Genomic DNA, 14,697 nt, shown 5'->3' on the forward strand with positions numbered 1-14,697 from the left:
AAAAGGGGTGGAGCGGGGTGCCACATACCTCCATGCTAGAAATTTGCCTGTCCCCAGGCAACCAACCAGGGGCATTAAATCCTGAGTACAGTCTTTCAATGTCCATGACAAAATATTTGAACGGTCAAATAAAACAGGTACAATTATACATTCAATAACAAGTACGCATTACTACCTTTCTGCTGTCACCTGGCTATCTAAAGTGGGCTCCCTGGGTCAACCATCCCTCCGCCACAGGACTCCCATCCCTCTGCGGTCCAGGTGCTTCACTGTTGTCCATGGATGTTGCCCACTCTCACGGTGTGCGATCGGCTCTAAGCACATCTCACCTCTCGGTCTTGCTTCTTAGATCTCAGTATCGCCTGCTGGACCCTGAAGGCGAATTCTTCTCCTGATATGGTTGTATATTCTCTGTTCGTTACAGGCTTCCCATTGATGGAACAGGTCTCGGCCTTCTCATCTCTCTTCGGCGTTTCTATCTCAGCCTTGGGTTCGGGTGGTGGCATAGCTGGTTCTGCTCCTTCTTCTGATGGCTCCACTGTCTGTGTCACAGCCATGTGGACCACCATCTCAGGGCTTCTCTGCAGGTCGATCACCCTGGTATTTGTCTGCCTTAGGTTTGCCACCCGGTAGTCGGCATTGTCCATCCTGGGTATGTACTCCCGCGTAGGCTCAGGAGGAAGGTGAGGCCTGGTCACTTCTTGGCAGTTCTGGTGGACTGCCTCACTCAGCACAAACGGTTTCTCACTTTCTCTCAGCGGTTCACGTTGCCTCGTGACATCAGGTTCCGGTGGGCGGAGCATCTGTTCCGGTTGAGGAGGGATGGCGGTAAATCTGTCACTCTTGCCATTTGTTGTCCTGTTGTGCTGGTAGCCTTGCTGATGGTACTGTGGAGGCTCTTTATGGTGCGGGTAGCGCCAATGTCGCTCTGGAGTGTGTCTGTTGCTGTGCACTTGGATTCCATTCGGACCGGTCACGTTGGCGGCCTTGGTGCCTCTCCTCCCGTTCACCAGTTCAAACTCTACGGCTTCGCCATTTCTCAGGCTCCGGAAGTTGTGTTCAGGGTCGACATGCTGAATGGCGGTGTAATGCACATACACGCTTCGCCCGGTATCTGTGCGTTGAATGAAGCCATACCCGCGTGGTACGTTGAACCACAGGACACGACCTGACATTCTTCTTGGGCCGGTTCGCGGTCTATCCCTTGACTGTATCACACCAGATGTTCTTGCTGTGTTCTGAAACACTGCCGGTGGACCTCCTCTCACGTGTCTTCTCGCAGTCTGTGGGCATACGATGACTCGGTCAGAGGGTAGTCGTTCTAACCTCAATGGGGGATTCCACTGCTGTCTGCGCCTTCTGTCGCATTCGCGTCTCCATCTTCTATGCTCATATTCCTCCTGTTCTATTCTCTGGTCAGCTAGAGTTTTCCTCATCTCCGTCATCATCTTGATGATTCCATCCAGTGCGACAGACATTTCACTGATGGACTGGTCATATGTGGTGGGGTTGCCTTTATGCACTTCCATGTCCGATCCTGTTCGGTATGACGCCAAGTGTGACAGCCTCACTGACACGGTGTGGGGTGATGAGTACCTGGACTTGCCGGCTTCAGATCTTCACGGCCTCTTCTTGGATGAACCTGTGGCAGGGAATGGCACAACCCAAGGAGGACCCACAAAAGCAACAGTACCACAATTAGCAGCGACAGTAATTTTATTTACCACTACACTGACTGGCCACTGCAATATTTCAATAAGTTGCAAACGATGTAACAAATTCTCAATAAACAGGCATTTATAGTAAAGCATAAAATCAAACAATAATCACTCTCTACTTCAGCAATCAATTTAAATGATTCAAAAATCTCAATATACTCTAACAACAAATCAATTAACATACACTGCCACAGAATGCCAGTCTCTGGCTCAAACCAATGGTCCCTCGTCGACAGGTCCTCAAACATATAAGTGTATGTCCCTATGATAGTGTGCACACTTATTTATGATTCCTAGGGAAGGGTGAATGACAAAAACAATCCTCACTGAGGGGCAGGCAGATTCCCGGCTCAGGGGTAACCTCCTGTTTGTAACTGTAAGACAGGCTGCAGGGGTAGCCTCAATATAGAGCTGTCCTGGACAGGGTGAATCTAGCAGGCACTTCTCTGCCCTGCTTCTGTATCATTTTACTGGGGTTAGGCAGACCTTGTCCTGTCTGAAGGGCTCAGTAGGGTACTAGCCTTTGTAGTGGGAGTCTATGAGGTGGCTCTATTTCCTGATATCCCCTTACAAGGGTGCAGATGCTGTCTCAGGGGGACTGAATCAGTACCTTGGGTGTTGCTGGCTTCTGCCACATGAATCTCTGGCTATACTGCTGCATGCTGTCTGGCCCCTCTTCTGGGTACTGCAATGTGCTCTCTCTCTCTCACTCTCTTCCTTCTGCTCACACTTGGGATAGCCTCCATCAACTTCCTTTCACATGCCTCAGTGCACTTGTTCCCACTGTCTTTAGGCAGCACTCTCCTTTTTCTCTGTAACACTGGGGTTGTTGCAGCTCTTCTTCACAAAGCTTTTTTACCTCTCTCCACATGTCCTCTCTCACACACTGCTGCTGGGATCCCCTCTGACCTCCCAGCTTCCTGTCACATGTGCAGGGGAGCTGAGTCTGTTAACCCCTCACAGCCCTGCTGACAGGGGAAAGGACCTGTTCTGGCAGCATTGGCTGCAATGTTAACTCCCTGGGGGCACAAGAATAAAAGGGGTGGAGCGGGGTGCCACATACATGTATAGGGTCTGTGTTCATACAACACCTTCCCATTTCATGTTACACAGAGGGCATGTACAAAAATCCCCTAACTGCTGGGCTGCACCCTATACACATACTTACATACATACATACATACATACATACATACATACATACAATGGTATAACTCCCACAACTCTCAGACAGTGGAAGCACTAGCCACCAGGCTCCAGCTGTCAGAGGGGCACCAAGACAAAAAGACCTAGGAGGCTGCTAAACAGAGGCATAATTAACAATGGCACTGAAGCCCAAGCTTGAGAAAGCTGGCGCTGTGGGTACACTTGGTATCTGCAGATTCCAATGGATCTGGCTATCCGTATGTAATTTGCTGAAAATTTCTATCCAAAATTGTCCACCTTGGAGGAAACAGATGTTAGAGGTCTTACTGGACAGATAGATAGATGCTAGAGGTCCTATTGGGTAGCTATATCACTACCCGGAAGTTACAGATATAACCCCATGGCAATGGACATATAACTCCCTGACAACCCTTGGTTACAAGCATGTAACCCCTGGCATCGAGCATTTAGGTAAAAAATTTGTAGTTACGCCACTGCTGCTGAACTAGGGTAGATCTCTCTCCACTCATTTCATATTGATTTGCTAGTCACTGCTGACTTCTGTTTTTGCTCACAAACCCATTTGCTGTCCTCTAAACCTTGGAATGTGTGATAACAGATCAAAGTGTGTACTGTATACAGTGAGCGACAGTTCTGCTGTGGTGTCTTACTGTATGTGATGAAAGAAACGAGAGCAGTTGTTTTAAGGGAATGCACTATTATAATAAAACTTTTAGGTTTTTTTTTAATCAAAGGTTTGAGAGTGATACAATTGTGAGAGCTAATGTACCAACCAATCTGCTCCTAACTGTCAAACACAGTGTGTAAAATGTATGGCAGAAGTTGGTTGTCTGATATTTCTCACAAGTATATATTTTACAATTTTGTCTGTTTATCTGTCTAATAAGCAGCTGAAACTTATGTAAATGTTCCCCTTATTGTTTATTTCACTTGAACTTGGGAGGGGTAGGAGTTTGATGACACCATCAGGAATATTGTAATCTCATTAAGCCCCCTTCCCTCCCAGATAAAATAAAAAATACATTTAAACAATCCAAGAAATAGTGTAGATATACTGTATCTCCCAAATCCTAACACCGCCGCTCCACACTGACCCACACCGATGCGTTCCACCCCCCGCACCTGTGTCTGGGCAGCCTCCTGCTGTGCTGCCCGGACCAGTGACCTCCTCCCTACCCCCCATACTTCCACTTCTGGGTGCAGGGAGGAGGAGCCGGCGGAGTCCTTGGCCCTGCAGCAGCATCTGGGCACAGGAGGATGGCGAGAGCCGCCGAGGACCCACTGCCACATCACAGGAGTGGGGCTGTGGATGTTAGTACATCCCGACTACCGTCTGTCTACAGTCTGAGCTACAGAAAATCCATAGATGGGGGGGGGTGGGGTTAAATACTGATGCCCAGATCTCCCCATTCTAGAAATCTATCAATTGAGATAGAGCAGGGGTGGAGCTTAGCATGCTCAATCTGGCTGGTTCTAATGGGCAGGGTGGATGCCAGCAATCCATTAGCTTTTATTCTCTCTGTAATTATTCTAATCTTTCACTTGCATTGTTTTCAGATTGTTGCCACTGGGGTCTGCCGGACTGATGCTCATGCAGTCAGTACTCATTTTAAAGAGGGTCTGTTCCCTGTAATCCTTGGTCATGAAGGAGCTGGAATTGTGGAAAGTGTTGGACCAGGTGTCACAAAGGTTAAACCAGGTATCACAATATATTAGCATAAATAATACTTGCAATAAAATTGATGGAAGATAATGCTCAGGGGTAAATTTACTAAAACGGAAGGTCTATTGAAGATGGGATGTTGCCATAGCAACCAATTAGATTTTTATTTATTTAGCAACTTCCAAAAAAAAATAATAGAATGGGATTGGTTGCTATGGGCAATATACCATCTTCAGTAGAACTCCCATCTTAGTAAATGTACCCCTCAGAGACTATTTGGTCCTGTCCATGTGATCGTCTTATACCCAATGGAGTTGCACTTGTGTTTGAAACACAAGTGCAAACAGCACTAGGAATACATATAAACAATGTGGGGCTGATGCTAAATGGGCACGTGCTACTAAAAACTAAAAAATGTGCCACAGCACAAACTCAGATTATAGTGGGCTTTATAATACTTGTATTGATAAAAATCAAGGCAGTTTTCAGTATTTAAACAACATTTAGAAAATAATACATACTGTAAGTATAATGTGAATGTTCAAATATTCTCTGTAAAGCGCTGCGTAATATGTATGCGCTATATAAGAAACTGGTAATAAACAATAAATAAATATAATAAAATTGAATAAAGTTCGAAGTAGCATGCCAATATTAAACACTAATAAGAACAATAATAGAAAAGCTTTAATTGTAGAATGTTTAAATAAGTTCTAATGTAACCTGACAGATAGCGGAATTTGTATTCCCCATTGCAACATTTTGAAGGACACCCATCACAATGCTTCTAGATAAGCAAATCCCTCAAAAGCTTTTTCCCCATAATAATGCACTGGATAATTTAATTTCCTATCATAGAATAGACCATTTTGTGAACCATAGCAATTCTCTAGTTAATGGTGATGGTCAATGCAGTGGTGTAACTACAGAGGGTGCAGGGGGTGCACTGCTATGGGGCCCGAGGGCACAGTAGGCACTCCCCTGCACCCTCCTGAAGTTTTAAATAAAGTTGTGCGGCAATGTCTACTATTGTGCTATGTTGGTTCCCGTCGTGCAGCTCTGTTGAGCATGACTTGTGAGCATGAGACCAGGTGCTGGCAGCAGAGGGCTGAGGGGGAGATTCTCTAAGCTAAAAATGAGGTAATACCGCATTTTGGGATGCTGTAAGCATCCACCGCCGGGTTACCGCGGCGGGGAGCATCACCAGAAAAATCTGGTGATGCCCCATAGAAGCCAATGGGCTTCTATTGCATCCCACCGCCGCCCCGCAATGACCCCCCGCCGCCCCGCACGGACCCCCGCCGCCCCGCATCGCCCCCTCACCTGTGTCCGGGCAGCACAGAGCTGTGCTGCCCGGACCTGTGACCTCCTCCCTGCACTGATCCTCTTCCGGGTGCAGGGAGGAGGAGAGCCCGGCGCAGCAGCAGCAGCACCGGGTGTGTGAGGGAGGGGGGAGCCGCCGGGACCTGCTGGTACCCGGCGACTCTTACCGCAAAGGACAGCTCTTAATTCAAGAGCTGTCCTTTGCTATAATTATCGCATATGTTAGAACATATGCGATAATTGCGAAGAGAGGCGAAGGGGGGCGGAGATTCTTAGAGAATCTCCCCCTGAATCTCTCTGGCACTGGGACTTTTCTCATGCTCACACTCAGAGCTGCAGGTCGGATTGTGGGGACCTTCCCCATGACAGTGCAGGTCGGATTGTGGGGAGAAGGCAGCCCCGTGCCAAGGTTTTCCTGGGAGGAAGAGGCATCGCGCTTCCCGCCTGACTCGGATCCGGGTGCGCGGGCAAACAGCATTGCCTGGCGCCAGATTCTCGCAAGATCCGGACCTCTATATAAATAGCGAGCATCCGGCGCCATTTGTCACTCGTGATTTGAGCTTGTTAGAGTAGGGATAGTCTGTGTGCGTTAGGTTAGGTAGGTTAGGGAGCTGTGTTTTTTTTTTGCTGCTGGGGCGACTGTCAGTGCCTACTAGTGCCACTCTCTGCTCTGCTCTCTGGTGGTGTGTGCTCTGGACTGCCAGCCCAGCCAGTACCTGGCCACTTCAATCCGTAATAGACATGTTGTATACCATTCTGCTTTAGCATCTGCTGTATAATACCTCCCTGCTGGTGTATTTAAAGCCTTATATAACTACCGTATTTTCTGCACTATAAGGCGCACCGGACTATAAGGCGCAGTCTCAATTATGGGGTCTATTTCTGTACTTGACCCATAAATAAGGCGCACCGTATTATAAGGCGCATGCTAAAACAGCATGTCTGTTCATTGATGCCATTTTCTGGGGTCGTTGCAGTGTACGTAATACGTAGTGTACGTATTACGTCCCGATGTCAGCAGGAAATGGTCCGACAGTCAAACTCAGTGCACACATAAGGCGCACCTGATTATAAGGCGCACGGCTTATTTTGGCGAAAATTTAAGGCTTTTAGGTGCGCCTTATAGTCCGAAAAATACGGTAGTAAACATATTGTCTGCTGGTGCATCTACTGTACTGAGTCTGACATATAAATAAATATTAATAACAGTGTACTGGTGCATCTACTGCCATATAAATAAAATAACATCTCTCTGCTGCTGCATAATTATTATACTGCCGTATAAAAATTATATCTCTCTGCTGGTGCATATACTGCCGTATATATAATATCTCTCTGCTGGGGCATAATTATACTGCCGTATAAAAATAATAGCTCTCTGCTGGTGCATAATTATAATACTGCCGTATAAAAATAATATCTCTCTGCTGGTGCATAATTCATTATACTGCTGTATATATATAATATCTCTCTGCTCGTGCATAATTATACTGCCGTATAAAAATATCTCTCTGCTGGTGCATAATTATTATACTGCCATATAAAAATAATATCTCTCTGCTGGTGCATATACTGCTGTATATATAATATCTCTCTGCTGGGGCATAATTATACTGCCGTATAAAAATAATAGCTCTCTGCTGGTGCATAATTATTATACTGCCGTATAAAAATAATATCTCTCTGCTGGTGCATAATTATACTGCCGTATATATAATATCTCTCTGCTGGTGCATAATTATACTGCCATATAAAAATAATATCTCTCTGCTGGTGCATAATTATTATACTGCTGTATAAAAATAATACAATATCTCTCTGCTGGTGCATAATTATACTGCAGTATATATAATATCTCTCTGCTAGTGCATATACTGCGGTATATATAATATCTCTCTGCTGGTGCATAATTATACTGCTGTATAAAAATAATATCTCTCTGCTGGTGCATATACTGCCGTATATATAAAATATCTCTCTGCTGGTGCATAATTAATTATACTGCCGTATATATAATCTCTCTCTACTGGTGCATAATTATACTGCCGTATAAAAATAATATCTCTCTGCTGGTGCATATACTGCCGTATATATAATAATGCTCTGCTGGTGCATAATTATTATACTGCCGTATAAATATAATATCTCTCTGCTGGTGCATATTTAATTATACTAATGTATATATAATATCTCTCTGCTGGCGTATATACGCAAAATTTGAGGACACTTTCGGCACTCTGCCACTGCCTGCTGAAGGCTGGAGCGGCAGCAAAAACTCCTCAACCTGCCCTGCCTTAAACAAGAGGTGGTGACACGCTGGAACTCCACCCTCTATATGCTGCAGAGGATGGAGGAGCAGAAAAAGGCAATTCAAGCGTACACAGCCACCTACGACATAGGCAAATTAGCGGGGCTGCACCTGACTCAAGCGCAGTGGAGGCTGATTTCTGTGTTGTGCAAGGTTCTCCAGCCGTTTGAACTTGCCATACTGAAGTCAGTTCCGACACTGCCAGCTTGAGTCAGGTGACTCCCCTGATCAGGCTGTTGCAGAAGCAGCTGGAGAAAGTGAAGGAGGAGCTAAAGCGTTGTGATTCCGCAAAGCATGTAGGTCTTGTGAATGAAGCCTTCCATACGAGGGTGGTCAGTCTGTTAAAGTCAGAGGAATACATTCTGTCCACCATGCTCGATCCTCGGTTTAAAGCATATGTTGTGTCTCTGTTTCCAGCGGACACAAGTCTACAAAGGTGCAAAGACCTGCTGGTCAGGAGATTGTCATCTGAAGGAGACCATGACACCGCCACAGCTCTTCCTTCATTTTCTCCCACACCTGTACCTGCGAGGAAACAGCTGCGATTTCCCACAAAACCCACTGGTGGGGATGCAGGGCAGGTAGCAGAGAGTTTGGACATCTGGTCCGGACTAAAAAACCTGCCAACGATTGCTGACATCTACTGTCGCTGCATTGGATGCTGTCACCATTGAAAAAATGGTAGAGGATTACTTTGGTGACAGCATCCAAGTAGACTGTCAGACAGTCTTTACCTGTACTGGCAGGAAAAAAAGTCCGTTTAGAAGACCCTGTACAAACTGGCTCTATTTTACCTGAGTTGTCCCCCCTCCAGTGTGTACTCCGAAAGAGTTTTTAGTGCAGTGGGGAACCTGGTCAGTGAGCGGCGAAGGAGGTGCCTTCCGCAAAATGTGGAGAAGATGATGTGTATAAAAATGAATGATCAATTATTCAATGAAGACCAGGAATTGCATCCAGAGATTATAACGGTACCTGTGATTGTGGAGTCCAGTGGGGACGAATTGATAATCTGTGAGGATGAGGAAGTACACACTGAAGCAGGCGAGGAATCAGAGGAGGAGGAGGATGACGAGTGACGATGACATCTTGTCTCTGTAGAGCCAGTTTATACAGGGAGATATGAATTGATTTTTGTGTGAGGGCCCAAACAAACCAATCATTTCAGCCACAGTTTTGTAGGCCCTGTCGCTGAAATGTTTGGTTTGTTAAAGTGTGCATGTTCTATTTCCGCAACATAAGGGTGGGTGGGAGGGTCCAAGGACAATTCCATCTTGCATCACCATTCATTAATCCCACGGCTGAGAGTCATTGATATGTGAGATAAGTGGACCTGTCTTTAATCACATACAACTATTTGCGCTCAAGTGGTAATAATTACAGAGCTAACCAATCCCACTGCTGAGAGTCATTGATTGCTGCACAAATCGCTCACTGCTCCTCGGCTGGTGGTAAACACGATTAAGCCAGATAGGGGTCTTAATGGGTATTAAATTGACAAAAGCAGATACACACTCGCAGAACAACTCAGTGCTGCACGAATCGCCCATTGCTCCTCGGCTGGTGGTAAACACGATCAAGCCAGATAGGGGTCTTTTTGGGGCCTAGTTTTTCAAACTGCCATCCTGTCTGCCACTGCAGATGAGCCACGTGTTTTTGCCACACACTTGCCTGGTTATGTCTGGTCAGTAGGTTCCATTCCATTCTACTGCCATACATATAATACCTCTATGCTGGTGCATCTACTGCCGTATATATAATATCTCTCTGCTGGTGCATCTACTGCCGTAATATAATACCTCTCTGCTGGTGCATCTACTCTACTACTGTATAAATAATACCTCTACTGGTGGATCTACTGCCTTAGATAGGGTGTTACAGGTGTCTCCGGGAAGCCATTCTGCAGTGTTGTTAATGTTGGCACTGTACCTTAAGCACAGATAACACATAAATGTCTGTGTTCCATTCTGCCACTGCCTGCCGAAGGCTGCTGAATCGCCCACTGCTCCTCGGCTGGTGGTAAACACGATCAAGCCAGATAGTGGTCTTATTGGATATTAAGCTGACAAAAACAGATACACACTCGCAGAACAAATCAGTGCTGCACCAATCGCCCACTGCTCCTCGGCTGGTCATTGCCTGTGGTCAGAAGGTTCCACCCCTTTGCAGCTATTGCATTGCTGCATGAATCACCCACTGCTCCTTGGCTGGTGGTAAACATGATCAAGCCAGATAGTGGTCTGTTTGGGGCCTAGTTTTTCAAACTGCCACGTAAACACGATCAAGCATCACTATTTATTAATCCCACTGCTGAGAGTCATTCATATGTGGGATAAGTGGACTCATCTTTAGACGCATACAACTGTGTGCACTCAAGTAATAATCACAGAGCTGACCAATCCCACTGCTGAGAGTCATTGATTGCTGCACGAATCGCCCACGGCTCCTCGACTGGTGGTAAACACGATCAAGCCAGATAGGGGTCTTTTTGGGGCCTAGTTTTTCAAACTGCCATCCTGTCTGCCACTGCAGATGAGCCACGTGTTTTTGCCACACACTTGTGTGGCTTAGCATAGTTATCCAGCTACCTCGGTGCAACCTTTTGCCCTAAAAACAATATTGTGAGGTGTTCAGAATAGACTGGAAATTATTTGAAATTAATGTTATCGAGGTTAATAATAGCGTAGGAGCAAAAAAAAAAAAAAAATCTGTGATTTTAGCAGTTTTTATGCTTTTTAAAAAAAAAACAGAGCCCAAAACCCAAAACATTTAGGGTTCTAAACCTATTAGAACCCAAAACCTGAAGGTAATCAGAACTCAAAACCTAAAACCCAAAATGCGAAAAGTGGCCGGAGCACATCCCTAGAATGAATGTGTGTGTGTACATGTGGTAGGGAATATAGATTGTAAGTTCTACTTGGGCAGGGACTGATATGTGAATGTTGAAATATTCTCTGTAAAGCGCTGCGGAAAATGTGTGCACTATATAAGAAACTGTTAATAAATAATCTTAAATCAAAGCAATAACAGGTGAAACCAAATATGATATAAAACACAAATCAAATATATGAGAATCTATTTTTTTATTGAATAATATATTTACTAGCAAATTTTATAGGCCAGTGGTTCCTAAACTTTATTGAGTCACAGCTCCCTAGGGTATCAGATTATTTTTTTACGCCCCTCGGCTAAAAGTTTCTTATTGAGAAATCCAGAAAAAATATTAAGTAAATTGTGTTTATATTGAAGATTGTCCTGGGGTTCAGTTATATGGTGAGGGACAGGATTTGTTCCTGTTTGACACATATTTTTGATTGGCAGCCAGCACTGATTTTCTCTATTTTACTGACTATAAATAATTTGTATTGGTCCGGGACCGTCAACCCAATGTACCCATGCAAGTGTCCTGAGGTGCCACAGAGTGCCAGGGAACCCAGTTTGGGAACCACTACTATAGTCTATACAATGAGCCCATTTTAATTTTTTTTATATAGCATAAATCACTTCTCTCTAAAAAGAATGTAACAGATTGTATTTCACAATGGCTATTAATATATATTATTTTTTCTAGGTGACAAAGTCATCCCTCTGTACATCCCACAATGTGGTGAATGCAAATTCTGCCTGAATCCCAAAACCAACCTTTGTGAAAAGATCAGGTAAGATGTCTCAACCACTTTAGGGATTATGGCTGAATATTGATCTAGATATTTTACTCCAGGAAGGTTTACCTAGTGATGGAGCTGGTCCTATTGGTAGAACCACTAATAATTTAGCTGCATTTACTGTTTAGATTCTGCAGCTGGGATCAGCTCTGTCCACCATATGGTGACCACAATTCTAATTGATTTGATTATTTTCCTTTTCATGATCTCACTCTCAATACCCACTGTCTTTTGTTGCACACAACTGCCCAACCAAAACGCTGCTTGTAAGGTTTGCGCTCATGCGCATGGGTCCAATTCCTCCAATCATACTGCTGTTCCCTTAATTGTGCACGTACACTAGAGCAAGGTGTCCCATGTTAGCCTTGCATGTAATACCCCCATCAACTGACCCAGCAGTTTACTGGCAGCTCCATCCTTTGCGATACATTGTATGTGGTAATTTTGCATACAATATATGCATTCCGATTCACTGCCCCGGGTACAATAAATCCTTATTGCAGCAGTGACAATCTGTGGATACAACATATGATGCACGGTACCACGCATCAGATCGCAATCGTATGTAAATGACATACAATCTGAAGCTTTTTACATGATTTATCGTCTCATGTAAAAAAGATTCTAATTGCAATAGTGAATGGGCACCTTTAGAGATCCATGATTTTGTTGACCAGATATGTTCAAGAGCTGGTTAATACCTGATACAGTAAATACAACTGACTACCAACACATGGGGCTAGGTGAGAACCAAATTAGGGGCCTGATTCTGGTTCACTAGTTTTTTCACAAATTCGTCCCCGTTGCGTTGTTTTTGGGACTACGCATGCATGATTGTGGGCGTGCCCACAAAAAGGTGTGTGTGCCCGGAAAACCGCTGGGCATTCCATGCGAACACACAGGCTTCGCGAAGCCTGCACAGAGTGAGCGGCTGACGTCACATGACGTCAGCATCCGCCCCATTCTTAGACATTTCCGAGCCAAATAAAAGTCAGTATAGACTGACTTTTATTTGCGACCATCAAATGATTTTCCAAAAAAAACACTCACATGTGAGCGTACACATCCATTCGCATGCTTCCCAGAGGATTTGTGGGGTGGCAGGCGCTCATTCGCCTCGCAGGCAGGCAGCATTAAGCTGCTCACTAAGCAGCAAATGAGCACTGCGGACCAGAATTAACCCCTAAATTTCAAGTGACTTTGTATCCTTGAATTTTTATCAATGCGATTCGTTTTTCATTGTAAGTATATTGCTTTTATGTATTTAGTACTCTTTTGATACACATTGAGATGAAATTACAAAATCTGTGTTTTAAAAAAAAAAAGGCTCCTGTGAAAACATCTATAATAACTGCAAAGCTTTATTGAAGCATTGCGGTAATGGTTTCTGCATGTACTGTATTTAAGAGCCTCTAGTGGCAACAAACTGAATTACACCTACCATTATCATTAGTAAATGTACAAAAGGTTCTGTACTTACATTCTAGAAATAGAAATAATCTACATTTTTTATCATTTATTTTCACAAACCTTTTATTATGTGGACACAAAACATTTTTTAATCATTTTAAGTGAGCCTATCATTTGTATATACTGTATGCTTTTCTAGTGAAACAAAAAAAAAGATTATAAACAAAAACCAGAAGCTCTATCACACAAAAGACAGTATATTGCAAGTCCCTCTTACCTTTAGGCCTGTCTCTTATTATACGGTCTTATTTATTACTGTTCTATTAATGCAGGGGTTCCCAATCTTTTTCTAATCACGGCACCCTAGAGTATCAGAATTTTTCCAAGGCACCCCATGGCCCAAAAAAATATATATCAAATTAAGTAGATTGTGTTTATATGTGCTTCTTAGGTTCAGTTATGTGGTAAAGGGCAGGATTTGCTTCTGATTGTACACATTTTATGATTGGCAGCCACCAGCACTGGTTTTGTCCAGAAATAATTGAATTGGTCCTGGACTACCAACCCGAGGCACCCCTGCAAGTGTCCGGAGGCACCCCAGGGAGCCTAGGCGCACAGTTTGGGAACCACTGTATTAATGTATAGTTTCCAATAACCAATTGTAAAATACAATAAAATATGCTGGCGCTATACAAATAAATAATAAATAATAATATTAAAAAGGAACAAAGAATCATCATTTTACATGTACAATATAATCTGGAGAATGTCTAAAAATGGGCTTACCCACTATATCAACTTCACTTAATATACATGTTCTTATGTATTAAAATATAATAAACTATTAGAACAAGATAATCTAAAACTGTATTTACACACATACATTACTACATGTTCCAAAGTCTTATAGTAAATGTGCAGTTACAGTAAATATATTGGGGTATATTCAATGCCGATCAGACAAGCTATGGCTGCAAGCAGTACCTATTGCTCGCCATCAAGTCCTGCACGTCAGATTCTGTACTTTAGTGATATTTTGCATCAAATATATTGCATGCAATTTATCAACCTGTGACAAATCGCATGCAATTTATCTTACTGTACCATATAATTTATCTGATGGGCTGTACTACAGGGTGCTAGGGGGCTGGCGTAAATAGTACTGCTGAATTCACCCGGTAATTCAGCAAAAACTACAAATGGAATATACTCATTTTCCAGGCGTATTTTTGTGTAATAAAATAGAAAATTAAATATATAATTTTAATTAAAAACAACGTGGGGTCCCACCGGGCTATAACCAGCCCCGGGCTCATCGAGCCGGTCCTGGCTATAGAAATACAGGGGGGGGGGGGGAGCTGGGTTCCCCCTGTATTTCTATAACCAGCCCCAGGCTCTTGAACCAGTCCTGGTTCCCAAAATACGGGGGACAAAATGAGTAGGGTT

The 14,697-nt window shown here is 43.9% G+C and overlaps 1 protein-coding gene across 1 annotated transcript in view; it reads left to right on the plus strand.

The window, feature by feature from the left end:
- Positions 1-14,697, plus strand: part of LOC146026928 (all-trans-retinol dehydrogenase [NAD(+)] ADH4-like) — a 43,005-nt gene that overhangs the window by 13,198 nt on the left and 15,110 nt on the right. Inside the window, exons 3-4 of the mRNA XM_083157974.1 lie at positions 4,443-4,584; positions 11,748-11,835. Coding sequence (XP_083014100.1) covers positions 4,443-4,584; positions 11,748-11,835 — 230 coding nt within the window. The remainder of the gene's footprint in view (positions 1-4,442; positions 4,585-11,747; positions 11,836-14,697) is intronic.

Source organism: Crinia signifera, chromosome 1, assembly GCF_055691185.1.
Source record: "Crinia signifera chromosome 1, ASM5569118v1, whole genome shotgun sequence".
NCBI lineage: Eukaryota > Metazoa > Chordata > Amphibia > Anura > Myobatrachidae > Crinia > Crinia signifera.